The sequence below is a fragment of the Ostrea edulis genome, chromosome 9 (assembly GCF_947568905.1).
Source record: "Ostrea edulis chromosome 9, xbOstEdul1.1, whole genome shotgun sequence".
In the NCBI taxonomy this organism is placed as follows: domain Eukaryota; kingdom Metazoa; phylum Mollusca; class Bivalvia; order Ostreida; family Ostreidae; genus Ostrea; species Ostrea edulis.
In genome coordinates this window covers 49,129,156-49,145,499 of record NC_079172.1, presented here as the reverse complement: position 1 = coordinate 49,145,499, position 16,344 = coordinate 49,129,156, and the positions used below count along the sequence as shown (strand labels likewise).

Sequence of the window (16,344 nt, the reverse complement as noted above, 5' to 3'; positions counted from 1 at the left end):
TATTTGGGTTACAAAAACTAAGAGGTGGGGCACCATGAAAACATGATATTGACATATAGCAAACTATGCAGGAAATCTTACCAAAAACAGTGCTTAGCACAAGGTGCTGAATTTATGATGAAAGATTCAGACAATGAATCTAGCTATTGCATTTAGTCTAGTCACTGACAGGAAGGCTGAATTATCTGTTTGTACACAAACATCAGTAGAGTATTTCTCTATCACCCCCCCCCCCCCCCACAACACAACACAACACAAACATCAGTAGATATTTCTCTATCCCCCACAACACAAACATCAGTAGATATTTCTCTATCCCCCACAACACAAACATCAGTAGATATTTCTCTATCACCCCCACAACACAAACATCAGTAGAGTACACCCCCCCCCCCCCCCACAACACAAACACCAGTAGAATATTTTACACACATCCCCCCCCCCCCCCCCCCCCCCCCCCACAACACAACACAAACATCAGTAGATAATTCCCTATCCCCACAACACAAACTTCAGTAGATATTTCTCTATCCCCCCCAACACAAACATCAGTAGATATTTCTCTATTCCCCCCCCCCCAACACAAACATCAGTAGATATTTCTCTACCCCCCACAACACAAACATCAGTAGATATTTCTCTAACCTCTAACCCCCCCCCCCCCCCCCCCCCCCCACAACACAACACAAACATCAGTAGATATTTCTCTACCCCCCACAACACAAACATCAGTAGATATTTCTCTAACCTCTAACACCCCCCCCCCCCCCCACAACACAAACATCAGTAGATATTTCTCTACCCCCCACAACACAAACATCAGTAGATAATTCTCTATCCCCTACAACACAAACATCAGTAGATATTTCTCTATCCCCTACAACACAAACATCAGTAGATATTTATCTATCCCCCCCCCACAACATAAACATCAGTAGATGTTTCTCTACCCCCCCCCCCCCCCCACAACACAAACATCAGTAGATATTTCTCTATCCCCCCCCCCCCACAACATAAACATCAGTAGATATTTCTCTATCCCCCCCCCCCCCCCCCCCACACACACACACACACAAGACAACACAAACATCAATAGATATTTCTCTATCCCCTACAACACAAACATCAGTAGATATTTCTCTAACCTTTAACACACGCACCCTCCCCCAACATAAACATCAGTAGATATTTTTCTATCCCCCCCCCCCCCCCCCCCCCCCACAACACAAACATCAGTAGATATTTCTCTATCCCCTACAACATAAACATCAGTAGATATTTTGCTCTTGGTGTTTATATTTTATCATATAACATGTTTGTGTTGTAAATACATGTATATATAGCTTTTTATGGTAAGAAGAAATGTCTCTTCATGTCATGTTCTTTATTTCAATGTTTTTATTGTCAATGGTTGGTTACAGTTGTATAGATTTATGCTTAATAACTATTACCATTCACTCTCATTATAATTGTGAAACATGTAGTCTCCTAAAAATGCATAATATTGGAATGAAAATATCAACATCCATGTATACAGTTACATTATACATGTAGTAGAAACATATTTTGTTTTATGTTATGTTTGTTATATAATTCAAGATTTTTACATCACTGATATGAACACAGGAATGTGCTCTTTATTACATGCCTTTTTACCTTTTATTTCACCATTTATTATACCTTTATGGAACAACTCTTTAGTTTATCTTTCTAAGCGCCTTCGATTTTTCCACTTGCTTTTGGATATGGTGATGAGAAACAAGATTTTAAACCAAAAAATGATTAAGATGTACATTGTATATAATTTCCAAGTATATATGAATTGTGGACACTATTTTAAAGAAAAATGTCTTCCAGTTTTGGAAAGTATATAAGATGATATGCAGGTACCTCTCTACACTGGCATTTTGAATGGAGCATGTTAGCCGTCCATGAAATATATGCCCGTGGGAAGAGGCTTGAGGTCATTTCTTTTATTTACATTTTATTCATCTTAATTAATTGAATTTTATTGATAAACCTGTGATGTACTTTTTAGGTCAAATGTATTCAGTGATTAGTCTATTTCAAAAGTTGAAAGTTTATGAAATATGAACCTTCATTTTCAGTTAATGAGAATATTAAGGGAAAACAGAGTTGATGTAAATATTTAATAAATAAATATTTTTGAAAATACATGTGGGCATGAACTATGATGCTGTATCCCAGCATACTTCATGTACATGTAACATGTTAGTGCTTCATGAAAAGTATGCTGGCATGAAGCATGGCTGTTCATACCCTCACGTATTTTCAAAATGAAATACAATTTTCAGCTCACCGAGCTGAAAGCTTAAGTGAGCTTTTTTAATCCCCCATTCTCCGTCATCCATCTGGTCTGTTTGTAAACTTTTCACATTTTTGACTTCTTCTCTGGAACCAAACTTGGCAGAAAGTGTCCTTGGGTGAAGGGGATTCAAGTTTGTACAAATGGAGGACAGTGCCTTCCTTCAATGGGATACACTGACAAATATTTAGAGTCTTCTCCAGAACCAGCAGGCCAATTTCAACCAAACTTTGCTCTAAGGATCCCTAGGTGAAGGGAATTCAAGTTTGTTCAAATGAAGGGCTATCCTCTTTCAGAGATAATCACAAAAATGCAAAAATAGTGTGGGGTCATTTGAAAATCCTCTTCTTAAGAACCACTGAGGCAGAAAACTTGAAATTTACATGAACGCTTCCTAACATAGTGCAGATTCATGTTTGTTAAAATCATGGTCCATGGCGATAGGATGGGGCCACAATAGGGGATCAAAGTTTTACATATGAATATATAGGGAAAATTTTCTTCTCAAAAACCGCTGGTCCAGAAAAGTTTTCTGAAAGATTGTGACACAATGGTGTTTAATCTTATGACCTTGGAATTTGACCTTTTTTAAAAAAAAAATGACATACATGTAATTAATATCTCTTGAACTATTTAAGGTAGCGCTTTCATATTTTGTATATAGATTCTTTATGGCAAGACCTTGTTATACTTTGGTGTTGATCGACCTTGAACAATGTCAGGGCCAAGGTGGCTTAGGTGAGTGATGTGGCCCATGGGCCTCTTGTTTATATCCTGATATTGTTGTAGAAATTGTTTACTTTTACTTTTTTTATCAGGACAATATATATTCATTATATGCATTTAAATGAATGAGAATTTTCCCCCTCAATAGTCCTTATTGAAATGTCCAACAACATTTAAATTTGCTTTTACATATTAATGTGATTTAAGATCTGGACAGCAATTACTAATACAAACACCTCTTACATGTATGATAACAGAAAATTTATCGTTTTTACAGAAATATTTGATCACTACAAAGACATTTTCAATAAGCATCCTCTTTTTGTGTATATTGACAACAGTTGTGATCTGTTTTGTATACAGAATGTAAAATATGAAGTCTTGCATAGCATAGTGATTATTTTCTTACCGTTTTATTCCCCCTTAATCAGAGATTTGGTGGTATCTAGTTTTTGGTCTGTGTTTGTCTGCAAAAATTTTAACTATGGCCATAACTTTTGAATAGATGATGCCCTCTTGATAGTGCCTTCATATTTCACATGTGTGTTCCTTGTGCCAAGACCTCTTTTTTGATACCCAATTGTTTCACCTTGTCACCTTTGCCTTGGGGCTTGACCCACTTTTGAAAAACTTTAACCTTGGCCATAAGTTTTGAAGGGTGAGTGCTAGGGCTTTCATATTTCACATGTGTATTCCTTTCTTTGGGTACCCAAGTTTTTGGTTGACCTACTTTTGAAAAACTTTAACCTTGGCCATTATCAAGTTTACTGCCGTAATGGGGCATCAGTGTTTCACAAACACATCTTGTTCAGTACTACTGTTGCAATTATTGTTCAGTCCTTTATTACAAGGTCAAAGCTGTATGGGCTGATGTTTTGACAAGTTTTGGTTGTTATATGTGTCTATGCTTATATTATTACCAGTGTTTTAACCAGAAGTATGTGTGTTTGGTTTTGTATTTGTGTTTATAAACAGTACTTGTCACTTGGCAAGCTGTAATCCAAACTGTCACATGACCATTTCTGAAATCTGATGTTAATGAACATGTATACTGGAGTAAGAGTATACTATATTAGATGTGCTTGTTTTTTGTTTGGTGATTAATCCACAATAAACTTGGACAACCATATTTTCTCTTTCTAAATGATTATTTATTTATGACTAAATGTTTTGCTATACAACAGCAGGCTAGTTCACATGTTTGTCCATCGATAGAAAAAAATAGTGACGTTGTGCGGGAAAATTACTGTTCTTGACATAATCAGTAAAGTCACAAAGTAAATATTCTTCCTTCGCGTTGGCCAACAAAGCACTTTCCGTGACACTGAACGGGGAAAATACTGTCCTCGTAAGGTCATGTGGTAAAATTTATGTTGGTATGTTTTACCAGACTTTAAAACGTCATATATTTAAAAATATATATATTGATAGCAATAAATAACCATTGAATTTGTCAAATTACTTTATATTATTGAGTTTAAAAACTGGTTAATCTTCATTTCTCACACTTTATCGTCATCTGCAATTGATCATGGAGTGAACATTTTCGCTTTGTTTTGGTCTGTAAACATACAACAACAAAAACAACCCCGTGGAACAACAAAAGCGTTGGTATAGATTTGCTAAATGACAATTTCTAATACTTGCTTAAAGGAATTTGTGTTTCACTGGGGATGTTGTAGAAATATTTGCCATTGATTCCTATACTGAAATACGCGATTTTAACCCAAATTACAGCTATCTCTCTTTGTTTTGTCATATAAATCAACTTTTATGAAAATCCATATACATATTTATTTTGACATAAAAAATCGTTTAGAAATGATACCTTTTAAAAATTGACCTGAAGGTAGGCGGCGAAATAATACTATGGTTCGCTGGTCTTTGAAACCCTACACCGGCATTGGTGCTGTCTCCATATGAGTGAAAAATTCTCGAATTTGTGGTTTATTCAGATTTTTTATGTAATGTTTGAGAACTTTTTTCACAAACTAAAGAAAGACATTTCATTATTTATATTTTTATTTAATGTGCTTCTTGAAAAAAATGTTGGCGTGAAGCGTTGTAGCTCATACCCTCTTGTATTTTTAAAAATAAAATTCAATTTTATATACTGTATGCATGTAGGCTATTCTACTTTTTATTATTCGAACAATTTTAAATCGAGGCAGACTACTGACAAATAACTTGAAATAAGTAAGTTAATATTACAGGAGTTTCAACAGTCTCATTTTGCAAGTTTTATGATCTTCGTTCACAGGCTACTGGTAATTAAGTGGCAGCTATAGCTTCAGCCCAGTGAAATGTTTTTACTATTTTAAATGCGAATCTCAAAATATGTAATCATTGTATGGAATTAAAATACGTCAAACATGGAGATTATTACCGGTAGATCATTTTTTGATATCTAGAGTGAGACCATTCATTCACTACATTGCATAATTTGAGCGTATATTCGATCGATATGGCTTCTAACTTCCTATAAAAACCGTAGTAATCAAAAGAATTAATTTTAATGTAATCAATTTTAAGCAATTCAATTAATTAAGTGAATTAATTTTAACCTGTCATTGGGTCGAATGTTGTCTGACGTGGTTAGGCCGTTCTTAGCACACTGATTTTGACTACGAGTTACTCCGTTTATTTGATACATGTATCACTTCTGCTTCATACTTAGATATTTTATTGAAAATAGATATAAACGGCAAACCAACAACTCGGCTTTATGACAAACGGGATGATTTCAACTTCTCCATTGTCAACTTTCCATATTCCTGTAGCAATATTCCATTATCACCTGCATATGGAGTTTATATCTCTCAACTGATTTGATACGCAAGACCTTGTTCTGCGTATATGCATGGTCAGTTTCTAAGTAAATCAAAGCACGCTACTGACAAACAAGTTGATGGGGCAGGTGTTCCAACAGTCTCGTTTAAAGTCAGCATTTTGCAAATTCTATGGTCGTTATAATGATATAGTTTGCCTCATTGGGTCAAATGTTGTCTGACATGTTTCATGCCAATTGTTAGGCCGTTCTTGGCACACTCATTTTGACTACGGATAACTCCCGTTTACCTGACCAAGATATAGGGCTCACGGCGGGTGTGACCGGTCGACAAGGGATGCTTACTCCTCCAAAGAAATGATCATGCATAACCTAGATCAAATACTTTAAAAATATAATTTATATTGATAGCTCCTATTGTGCACGTGTACAACGTCATATATAACGCTGCATATTTAAAAAAAATTAGATTGTGAAAAAATGTGGCGATGGCAAGAAATTGTAACTACTCGGTTATTTCCATAATGTTGTTCTATATTTCTCCGTTAGGGTGATGAGGGTTGGTATACTTTGTACATAAATCCGACTCACTAAATGAACGACATAATTAATAGACACAGTAAATCGGGGGAACATCGCACTACGGCATCTACCCGATACTACCGGTCGTAAACTCGAACTGTTCTGAAGGCCGTTTGAAATATGTGGTTTATGTACATACTGAGTTGGATAGCTCTTTTAATACAGATATGCGTAATTACTCTGTCCGTGGGTGAGTATCACAACTTCTGAATCCGAGTTCATTTATCTTTCAAATTCGAATTTCCTCGGTATCGAATGACATGTCATATGAGATCTTGGGGGGTATAACGGGTACCTTCTCTATTGTGTTTCATATTATAAGATTGACAGTAAGACATGTCATTGTGTGTTGTAACAACTACAAATTTATTTTAACAGGTTGGGAACACTTCCCCTCTAGCGAGATATTCTCACAAAAACGCGATTATCCCTCTCTAGCGAGAGTAAATATATCCCGTACAACTGAGGAAAACACCCGTGGAGTACATCTCTTCGTGTTTCATGTGAAAAGAGGAAAAGTGCTAAAATGTCTGATACTTCTGCAAATATATTAATCAAAACAAAAACACTCACGATGTGCATTGGATTTTAGCATCATTCCCTCTTGCACAGCAACATTGATATGAAATTTCTTGATTGTGTTGTAAATTTTATAGAGACAAATTGCATCATGTTGAATGTGTGTCGCACTTATTCAGCATACTTTGGAATTTGCCATTATTTTCAATAAAGACACCCAAACACCTGTTTATGGGAATATGTTTAGGGATCATCCATAATTGTCAACCATTTTCCAAAGTGTGCAAAAAGCACGCTCGGGGGGAGGGGGTAAAAAATCAACAATTTTACCGTACGCTCTTTTTTTTTTTTTTTGATTTATTTCGTATCCGTGGAGTTCGGTTTTATTTTATCGTGATTTCATCTACGTATTTTGTGTGCTTGAATGTAACGCATAATCAACACATTGCCGGCATTTATTTTTCACAGTGATTGTTTTTGCCACAGGGTGGACGAGGCATGGCTCGATACACCACCCTCTTTGGGAAGGTTTTTAAAAAGTATTAGTCATGTTACAAAAGTGTAATGCCTATAAAAAAAGACGACAAGATAAGACAGAGACATCTTTATTTTTTTATATAAAAACAAAAATCTATTATGTACACAAGATTTGCACATTTATAAAACATTATATCATTCATATATAACAAGAAATAGGGGTACCAATATCAAAGAACTCATTGTTTGAACTAAATTGCTCATAAACTTGATTGTCGATCTTCTTGTTGGGAATTTGAAAATGGTTGATGTACACTTTTTGAGGGGGGGGGGGGGGGGGGGGGGGTCTCAAAAAGTGTGCTTTTTGCACACTTTGGAAAATGGATGACCCCTTACTTTCTCGCTAAAAAGTAATTTAATCATGTTTTAGTGAGATGATCTCGCTATAGGGGAAGTGTTTCCAACCTGTTAAACATGAGTTTTGGGGGTACTATAATTTCGGCTGAGATTCCGCTCTGCCGAATATGATATGGATGCCTTCATTGGTCCAAACATTCAGTTGAGCCGAATCTCAGTCGAGATTAGGGGTACTAGGCTATAGTATATCTTCGTGTGCCCACATTTTGACACTCTATGAACATGTGTCATTCATATTGGTGGGAAAACTTTTTTTAATAAACAACTCTTTGACAGTAACACAGTCTATGCGAAAGTTTTTTGGACCACACAGGACATTCGGTCCTGTGTAATCAATTAACACACCGGACCGAACCAAATTTTGTCAGACCGAAAACCTAATGTAAAAAAGTGAAACGTGTGAAAATGCAAAACCAAGGAAATCTTATTTGTTATAAAATTTTAGCAACAAACTCATTTTTATTTAGAATAGAAAAAGTGATCTCAAAAATGTTTACCTTTTGTCACAATGAGGAGGAAGCAATAGATATATGCACACACCTCACCTGTTGCGATAATGCCATAAATTTTGGTGATATCAACGTATACTACACTCCACTTTACAAATCAATTTACATGTGATTGAGTCTAATGATGCAATGCGCCTGCTAGACTAAAATTCTGTTTTGCCACTTTTGCATGGAGTGAATCACGACATATTTTACAACTATTTTCAACATACCATAGATTATTTTAAAAAGTAAATTTAGGCCTATACTTGGCGCTTACGGCCAGGGAGGGATCTTTATCATGCCGCACCTGCTGTGACACGAGACCTCGGTTTTTGCGGTCTCATCCAAAGGACCGCCCCATTTAGTCGCCTCTTACGACAGGGAAGGGTTACTGAGGACCTAATTTCTAGCCCTGATCCCCACCAGACGGAATACAAATAATTTGAGAATGAATGTTTTTGTGGTAGAGTATATCGATGTGTATTACATGTATATAAAATGAAAAAAGTATGGAAACCTATTTTCAAACTCTCAAAATATTACTATGCATTCTAACGGTATTTAACGAAACAAACACACACAAAGTATATGATCGATTCACATGTCTCATAGATTTCTTGCATTACATTTCATCAGATGTGGGCTAGCATGTTTTGTTGTTGGCTTCCAAAAACAATATTTAAGGCACCCACATGGCTCCTAGAAATTTTAGTTAAGTTTCAACCCTGTACAATGGTTGAAATTCAGTTGTCACTAAACATCATTCTCATTTTGGAATAGTATTTTAAACATTTCAAACTTCCAGCTTATGTTAAAATGACAACAACAAAAAAGAAAAAGAAAAATAATAAAGGTGGAAACCTTTACTTGGTGAAAGAATGTCATTACATGCATGTATGTTCAATATCTAAGGATCAAGAATCTGAATAGATCTAGAATCTTTCAGTTACAATGCAAGTGCTCTAACCCACAAGGCCACATACAGCAACAGATATTAGATAGGAATGAATTGATATAAAGACTCATCCAAAACATGGTTTTAGTATGAAATTATCCATAGATTTCATCATTAGAATTGAACTGCTGAAAAATGGTGTATTTTTTATGATCACAAATATATAAACAAGCCACAATAAAGAAAGGAATTGGCAGGACTCTAATTAGCATTTTCTTAGGCAATGGTGTTGATGGAAAGCCTTTCCAGTGTATGTGCACTGTTATTTAGTCTTCGATGGTTATGATGCTGAATCTGGGATGTTAACTTTGCATGAAAGATTAATGGACTTTTGAAACCTAGTAATGATTTCAGAAACGTTTTAGAGGTTGTTTCATTTTATTCTACTGTCATGACTGAATGACATAATGGTTTGGCCTTTTGCTTCTTTTTAATAAGTTTCTATATCGAAACTACATATATGAAGTCTTAATATTTTTATCAAACAAGTTAAATTGAGATAGAAAATGGACACAAATTCAAATTCCTGCTCACTATAGGGTATTCAATGGCTTGATTATATATTCACAAATTTAAGATGAATGAACTTTACATATTGATATTAAAAAGCAATAGTATATAGTTCTTACTGATTGATTGTACTTATTATGAGTGTGATGGCAAGTTTTTGGTTTCCTTATTACTTGAGATGTTTCCCAACACAAAATGATATTGCAGGTACATGCATTTTTAAAAAACCATCTATTTTGTATTGCAGCGGCTGGGTTATTTTATCTGGCAGAACTAGTAGAAGAATACACAGTACTGACCGCCAGACTTATTAAATGTATGCTAATTGTAAGTACACCAATAAAATTGATGTAAAACCTAGTATGTTTAAGTATGAACTAGATGTATATCATATCAGAATGAAACCAGTATATATGCTGATAATTAATGACCATGTTGTAAATGCTAACAGTATTAAATATTATGAACATGATGTTAAAGCTAATAGTGATTATAGTGAACATGATATAAATGTTAACAGTAAGTAGAATTGACATGATGTTGATGTAACAGTAAGTAGAATGGACATGATGTTGATGTTACATGTAACAGTAAGTAGAATGGACATGATGTTGATGTTACTTGTAACAGTAAGTAGAATTGACATGATGTTGATGTAACAGTAAGTAGAATGGACATGATGTTGATGTAACAGTAAGTAGAATGGACATGATGTTGATGTTACTTGTAACAGTAAGTAGAATGGACATGATGTTGATGTAACAGTAAGTAGAATGGACATGATGTTGATGTAACAGTAAGTAGAATGGACATGATGTTGATGTTACTTGTAACAGTAAGTAGAATGGACATGATGTTGATGTTACTTGTAACAGTAAGTAGAATGGACATGATGTTGATGTTACTTGTAACAGTAAGTAGAATGGACATGATGTTGATGTTACTTGTAACAGTAAGTAGAATGGACACAATGTTGATGTAACAGTAAGTAGAATGGACATGATGTTGATGTAACAGTAAGTAGAATGGACATGATGTTGATGTAACAGTAAGTAGAATGGACATGATGTTGATGTAACAGTAAGTAGAATGGACATGATGTTGATGTTACTTGTAACAGTAAGTAGGATGGACATAATGTTGGAACTGCTGCTCAGTTGAGTGATGTGGCCCATGGGCCTCTTTTGACCCCTCTCACTGGATTTTTGCCTCTTTACATGAAAATTAATGTTATATAGAAGGTATTTAATTTCAATTCCAAGCTAACTCCTCAAACAAGTTTCAAAGGAGCGGATTTGGTTTTCTTAAATTTTTGAGAAAATTGCAGGTTATTGAACTTGGTCAGTTTGGGGTACATGTATTACATAGAGAGTACATGATTTGTCTTTGTAACTCCCTCCACAGTTTTTGAGGTTTTCTAGTGAGGATCTTCTCATTGTACAGAGCGTCTATATGGGTATTGAAGATGTACATGTGGCAAGGATTTTTATTTTTGGCATTAATAAAGGACATGGTTTGTCCTTTTAATTCCTCTCATAGATTTGAATCTAGGGCCTTTTAAATAACTTGACAATGTACATCATGCAAGGATTTTGATTCTCAATAATTTTCAATATTCTTTGAAAATATTTACAGTTTGTTGAACTTGGTCAAATTTGGGGAAATATTTTACACTCTTGGTTTGTCTACCTACTTCTTGTCACAGTTTTAAGCTAAGACCCTTTATTCATATCATGCAAAGAAAGTATGTCACAGCCTGATGATGGCTGATACTACTTGAAGCAAAGTTCTACAAATCATGACTTAGAAAAACACAGTGTATAAGCTTTTCACGGGTGTATCATGTACCGGTTTTAGTACTTCTGTTGACTATGAACATGATCCAAACATCAAAAGTATGAACACTGTGTAAATGTTAAGAACAGGTAGGAACGCAATGCAAATGCTAATAGTACAGTGTATGAACATAACATGAAATTCAAATATCAAATTGTCAGTTTTGTGTTCTTTACTTTGTAAATAGTTGAGCACATGTTTTAAGTGATAAAAGATGTAAAATCATACTCATATTAGTACACGTAGAATGATAGAGTAATTTGATGAAAGTTTTCAAATGTATATTTTCAGGGCACCACTGTGATTTTCATTGGTCTTCTCTTGTTTGAGGACTTGCCTCTATCCATGACTGTAGCAGGTTTAGTTGGAAACATTGCCTACTTTTTTGTTCTACAATACTTCCCGTACTTCGAGCTTTCTTCACCATCATTTCTGATCTCCATTGGTGAGAAGCATTATTATTAACACAATTATTGTTGTATTTCAATTTTGCTGTTTGAAAGGGAAATCAATACTGTATGTAATTGTATGAATATCTTTTTTTTTCTTTTTCAGTATTGGTAGTCATCAATCATTATTTTGCGTTTTCCTATTTTTCCACTGTGTGGCACCCATTCTCAGATGTAAGTTTTACTTCCTGAACACCATTCATGGTAGGCTAGATACATTGTCACCATAGAACTTGTATCTGACACTGTGTACATTCAGCTTTCCGAGCTTTTATTATACCTAATCTGCATTTCGTTTACTGTTGACTAGAATAGTATACTATGTACTACGACGTTTATACCAGTGTCTCAATGCTATACGACAGCACATGTATACAGAGATAAGTCTTTGAAACATGCCTGTTGTGCAAATCTTAATCTGTATAGAATTTAACAGCCACTGGGCTTAAGTATCCTTACGAAGTGAATTCATATTACCACCAAACTCGTTAAAGATCACAATGCTATTAAACGGTGAGACCAATTCACCTCAAGAGAAGAGAGATGGGCATGTGATCCCTTCAGTGGTGATATGGCTCACAGAATCCCAACCAAACTTTGTCTTAAATTAACCAAGGTTAGACTCATTTAGTTTGGGGATTCTGTTATATCATACCACTTTCAGAATCATATGAGACTTCAAAGTGATGCTCAAGCCCCCCAAAAATAACTACAGATGTACCGGTATTAAAACTGCTTTTGACCAAATAAAACAACTTGTAAATGTCTACCACTTATTCTATGACATGCCCAACACTATTTCACATTTTCATTATGCAATTTTGCTGTCTTTCAGGTGTTGGCCTACTTCACCATTTGCCTGTGGCTCGTCCCATTTGCCTTCTTTATTTCTTTGTCAGCCAATGAGAATGTGTTACCAACAACGAGCGGGACTCGTGTGAGCTCATCAGAAGAAAGTGATGTTGTCAGTAACTATTTCAAAAAGAAAAGCAAGAAGTACGGCCTACTGTCCTTCTTTAAGTATGCCCAGGATAGCGTCCTGCCACAGAGAGTCCGAAAACAGTATTGAACTGGTTGCCATGGATACTTACTACGCCACAAATAAAATCCCCTTTTTAACTCACCTGAGCTGAAAGCTCAAGTGAGCTTTTCTGATTGCTATTTGTCAGTCGCCTGTTTGTAAACTTTTTACATTTTCGACTTCCTCTCCAGAACCACAGGTCCAATTACACTAAACTTGGCCAAAAGCATCCTTGGGTGAAGGGCTTTCAAGTTTGTTCAAATGAAGGGCCATGCTCTCTTCAAAGGGGAGATAATCACAAAAATTCAAAAATAAGGTGGTTCTAAAGAACCACTGACCCAGAAGAGCTAAAATATACATGAATGCTTCCTGACATAGTGCAGATTCAAGTTTGTAAAAATTGTGACCCTCGGGCTAAGGATGGGGCCACAATAGGGGATCAAAGTTTTATTTATAAACATATAGGGAAAATCTTTAAAGCTCTTCTCAAGAACCACTGGGCTAGGAAAGTACAGATTTACATGAAATTCCATTACATAGACTAAGCGCGGATTCAAGTTTGTTAAAATCATGATCCCTGGGGATAGGATGATTCCACAATAGGGAATCAAAGTTTTGCATGCGAATATATAGGTAAAATTTTGAAAATCTTGAGAACAACTGGGCCAGGAAAGTAGAAATTTACATGAAAGGTTCCTGACATAGTGCAAATTCAAGTTTTTAAAAATCATGACCCTTGGGGGTAGGATGGGGCCACAATAGGGGATCAAAATTTTATATTCAAATATATAGGGAAAATCTTCTCAAGAACCACTGGGCTAAGAAAGTACAAATTTACATGAAAGGTTCCTGACATAGTACAGATTCAAGTTTGTTAAAATCATGGCCCCCGGGGTTAGGACAGGGCAACAATAGGGGATCAAAGTTTAACATACAGATATATAGAGAAAAATCTTCTGAAGAATCACTGGACCAGAAAAGTTTATATTTGCATTAAAGGTTTTGACATAGTGCAGTATCAAATTTGTGAAAATCATGTCCCCTGGGGGGTACGTTGGGGCTACAATAGGGATCAAAGTTTTACATGCGAATATATAGGGAAAATCTTTCAATATGGGCTAAGGTGATTCAGGTGAGCAATGTGGCCCATGGGCCTCTTGTTTTCTGTGGTTTTTAATGTGTTTTACAATGCGATGGCTGTGTACAACACATCCAAAAAATAAAACTTACAATTGCTTGGGAAAGTGCAAGTTCTCGCATGTAATGTGCCTATACATATTTTGTTAATGCTAGAGTGAATGTGTGTTCATTTTTAAGTGTCAGTAAATTATTTAATGCATGTTGATTATCCATTTCAAAAGATTTCCTGTATGCAATAAAGCTATTGAACAATTTTCTTGAAAGTTTTGAGTGACATTATTTTAAATCAAAACCAAGTGTTTTTGAAATTCCGGATTCATGACAATGGCTTAACCCTATATGACTTGACAGGAACTTTATCAAGTATAACTAGAACTGTCCTAGTGGAACTAATATTGCCCGCACGGCACATTGAATGGTGGAAAATAGTAAATTTGTGCTCATTGAAGAATAAACGCATCCTTTTGTCATGAAGATTCTTGTGAGTAATTAATGTAAATGCAAGACTATATATTCTGCAGTAGTGTGTTGCTCAGAATATTGAAGATATACTTAATATAATTTCTGAGTAATATTACGTGGATAACTACTATTCAGTGTACATGAGCCAGAAAACACATCTTTTTTTAAAAAACTCATCCACAGACAGATGGGCAGACAAATGGACTGCCATCATATCTGAATGATATTGGACCAAAATAGATTATACGCTTTACATGAAGTAAATAACTTGGTATAAGAGGCAAAAATGACTTCATACCTTCACTTTTACAAAGGTGCTTGTTAGTAATACAATCATTGCAAATGTATGTATGGTCCATGATTTGAATTAATTTTTCTGTCTAGGGTAATTCCAGCATGCATGCACATACTTGTATTTTCATATGACCAAATGCATCATTTTGTTTACATGGAAATACAGTTCAAAAAATAGGTCCAATGCATTGTCAAACAAGCATTCACATATATATATACTTCAAGCTGAATGCGGGAATTTTTATCACAGGCCCCAATTGTTTCTCTAAATAAGTTTTGACTCTGACTGTGTATAAGATCGAGTGTTATTGGTATAGAGACATCATAACTTATTTACAGAAACAAGTGCCTGTGATTTTTACCCATCATTGAAATATGCCTCTAAATTAGCTTTTTAAAATTTATCAAATACACCTCTTCTCCAGACAAATATTCAAATTACTTGCTGAATATTAAAGATACTACGGAATCAATTTGTTATATTATTATAATGGATTTTAACTAACATAATATTTGAATAAAATAAGTCAATTTTCATGTAAAAATTTACTCTTGTGATCTGAATGACATGCAAATGTTACCATAGCAACCAAATTATGATTTTGCATTACTTATGTGAGATCAAGTCGATGTGCCAAAGAAAGAGAATCGGTGACTATGTGTGTCAGACCCTTTATATAAATGTTTAAGTGGTTACAGAGAATGGCTGTTCAGTTGCATCATTTTATAGACAGCTATTTGAAGGACTGTATTTACCATTTCATCTTTGCTGACAAGTATGGTGACTAAATTGTTGAAATTTTGTACATCAAATCACAACTGAGGATTATCTCCCTCATACATAGGTCTGATCCTTAGACGAATTTGGCACTCTGTTTTTGTTTTAGTTCTTGCAAGTTTACTGTTATTTTGGATTTCCAAAATCTTGACTTGAGTATCACTGAAGAGATATTATTTGTTGCAATTAAGCTCCAGTCCTCGAACTGGCAAGTGGGTGAATCAATACAAGCTGGATTCCGAGTTCCGGGGATGACGAGCATGGAATCAGGGGCAAGGCTAATTTATCAAAGGTGGGGCCCTGGCATTCTTAAAAGTGTGTGGCTTTAACAGCTCATCAAAAGGCCCTAGCCTGGATTACTCATATTATAGTGCAACTCCAATAGTAATAGCATGCAAGGAAAACGCAATTTCCTTGCACTTAAAGCTGACATGAATTAATAAATACATACACCTTTCTCATCTTATCCGCCATATTTCTCTCAGGTAGACTAATTTACTCTACCCGTATATACCCCAAATGTGATTGTCACACCTGAGTGATTTTTCTAGGTGGACTCGACCAGTGCACATC

At 35.3% G+C, this 16,344-nt stretch overlaps 1 protein-coding gene across 1 annotated transcript; it reads left to right on the top strand.

Moving 5' to 3' along the window:
• The first annotated feature begins 6,429 nt into the window (after positions 1-6,429).
• Positions 6,430-14,493, top strand: LOC125659414 (protein TEX261-like). Its single transcript, XM_048891084.2, has 5 exons — positions 6,430-6,612; positions 10,039-10,118; positions 11,919-12,072; positions 12,183-12,250; positions 12,912-14,493. Exons 1-5 carry the CDS (start codon positions 6,543-6,545, stop codon positions 13,143-13,145), a joined length of 606 nt encoding a protein of 201 aa, XP_048747041.2. The 5' UTR covers positions 6,430-6,542; the 3' UTR covers positions 13,146-14,493.
• Positions 14,494-16,344: the final 1,851 nt, after the last annotated feature.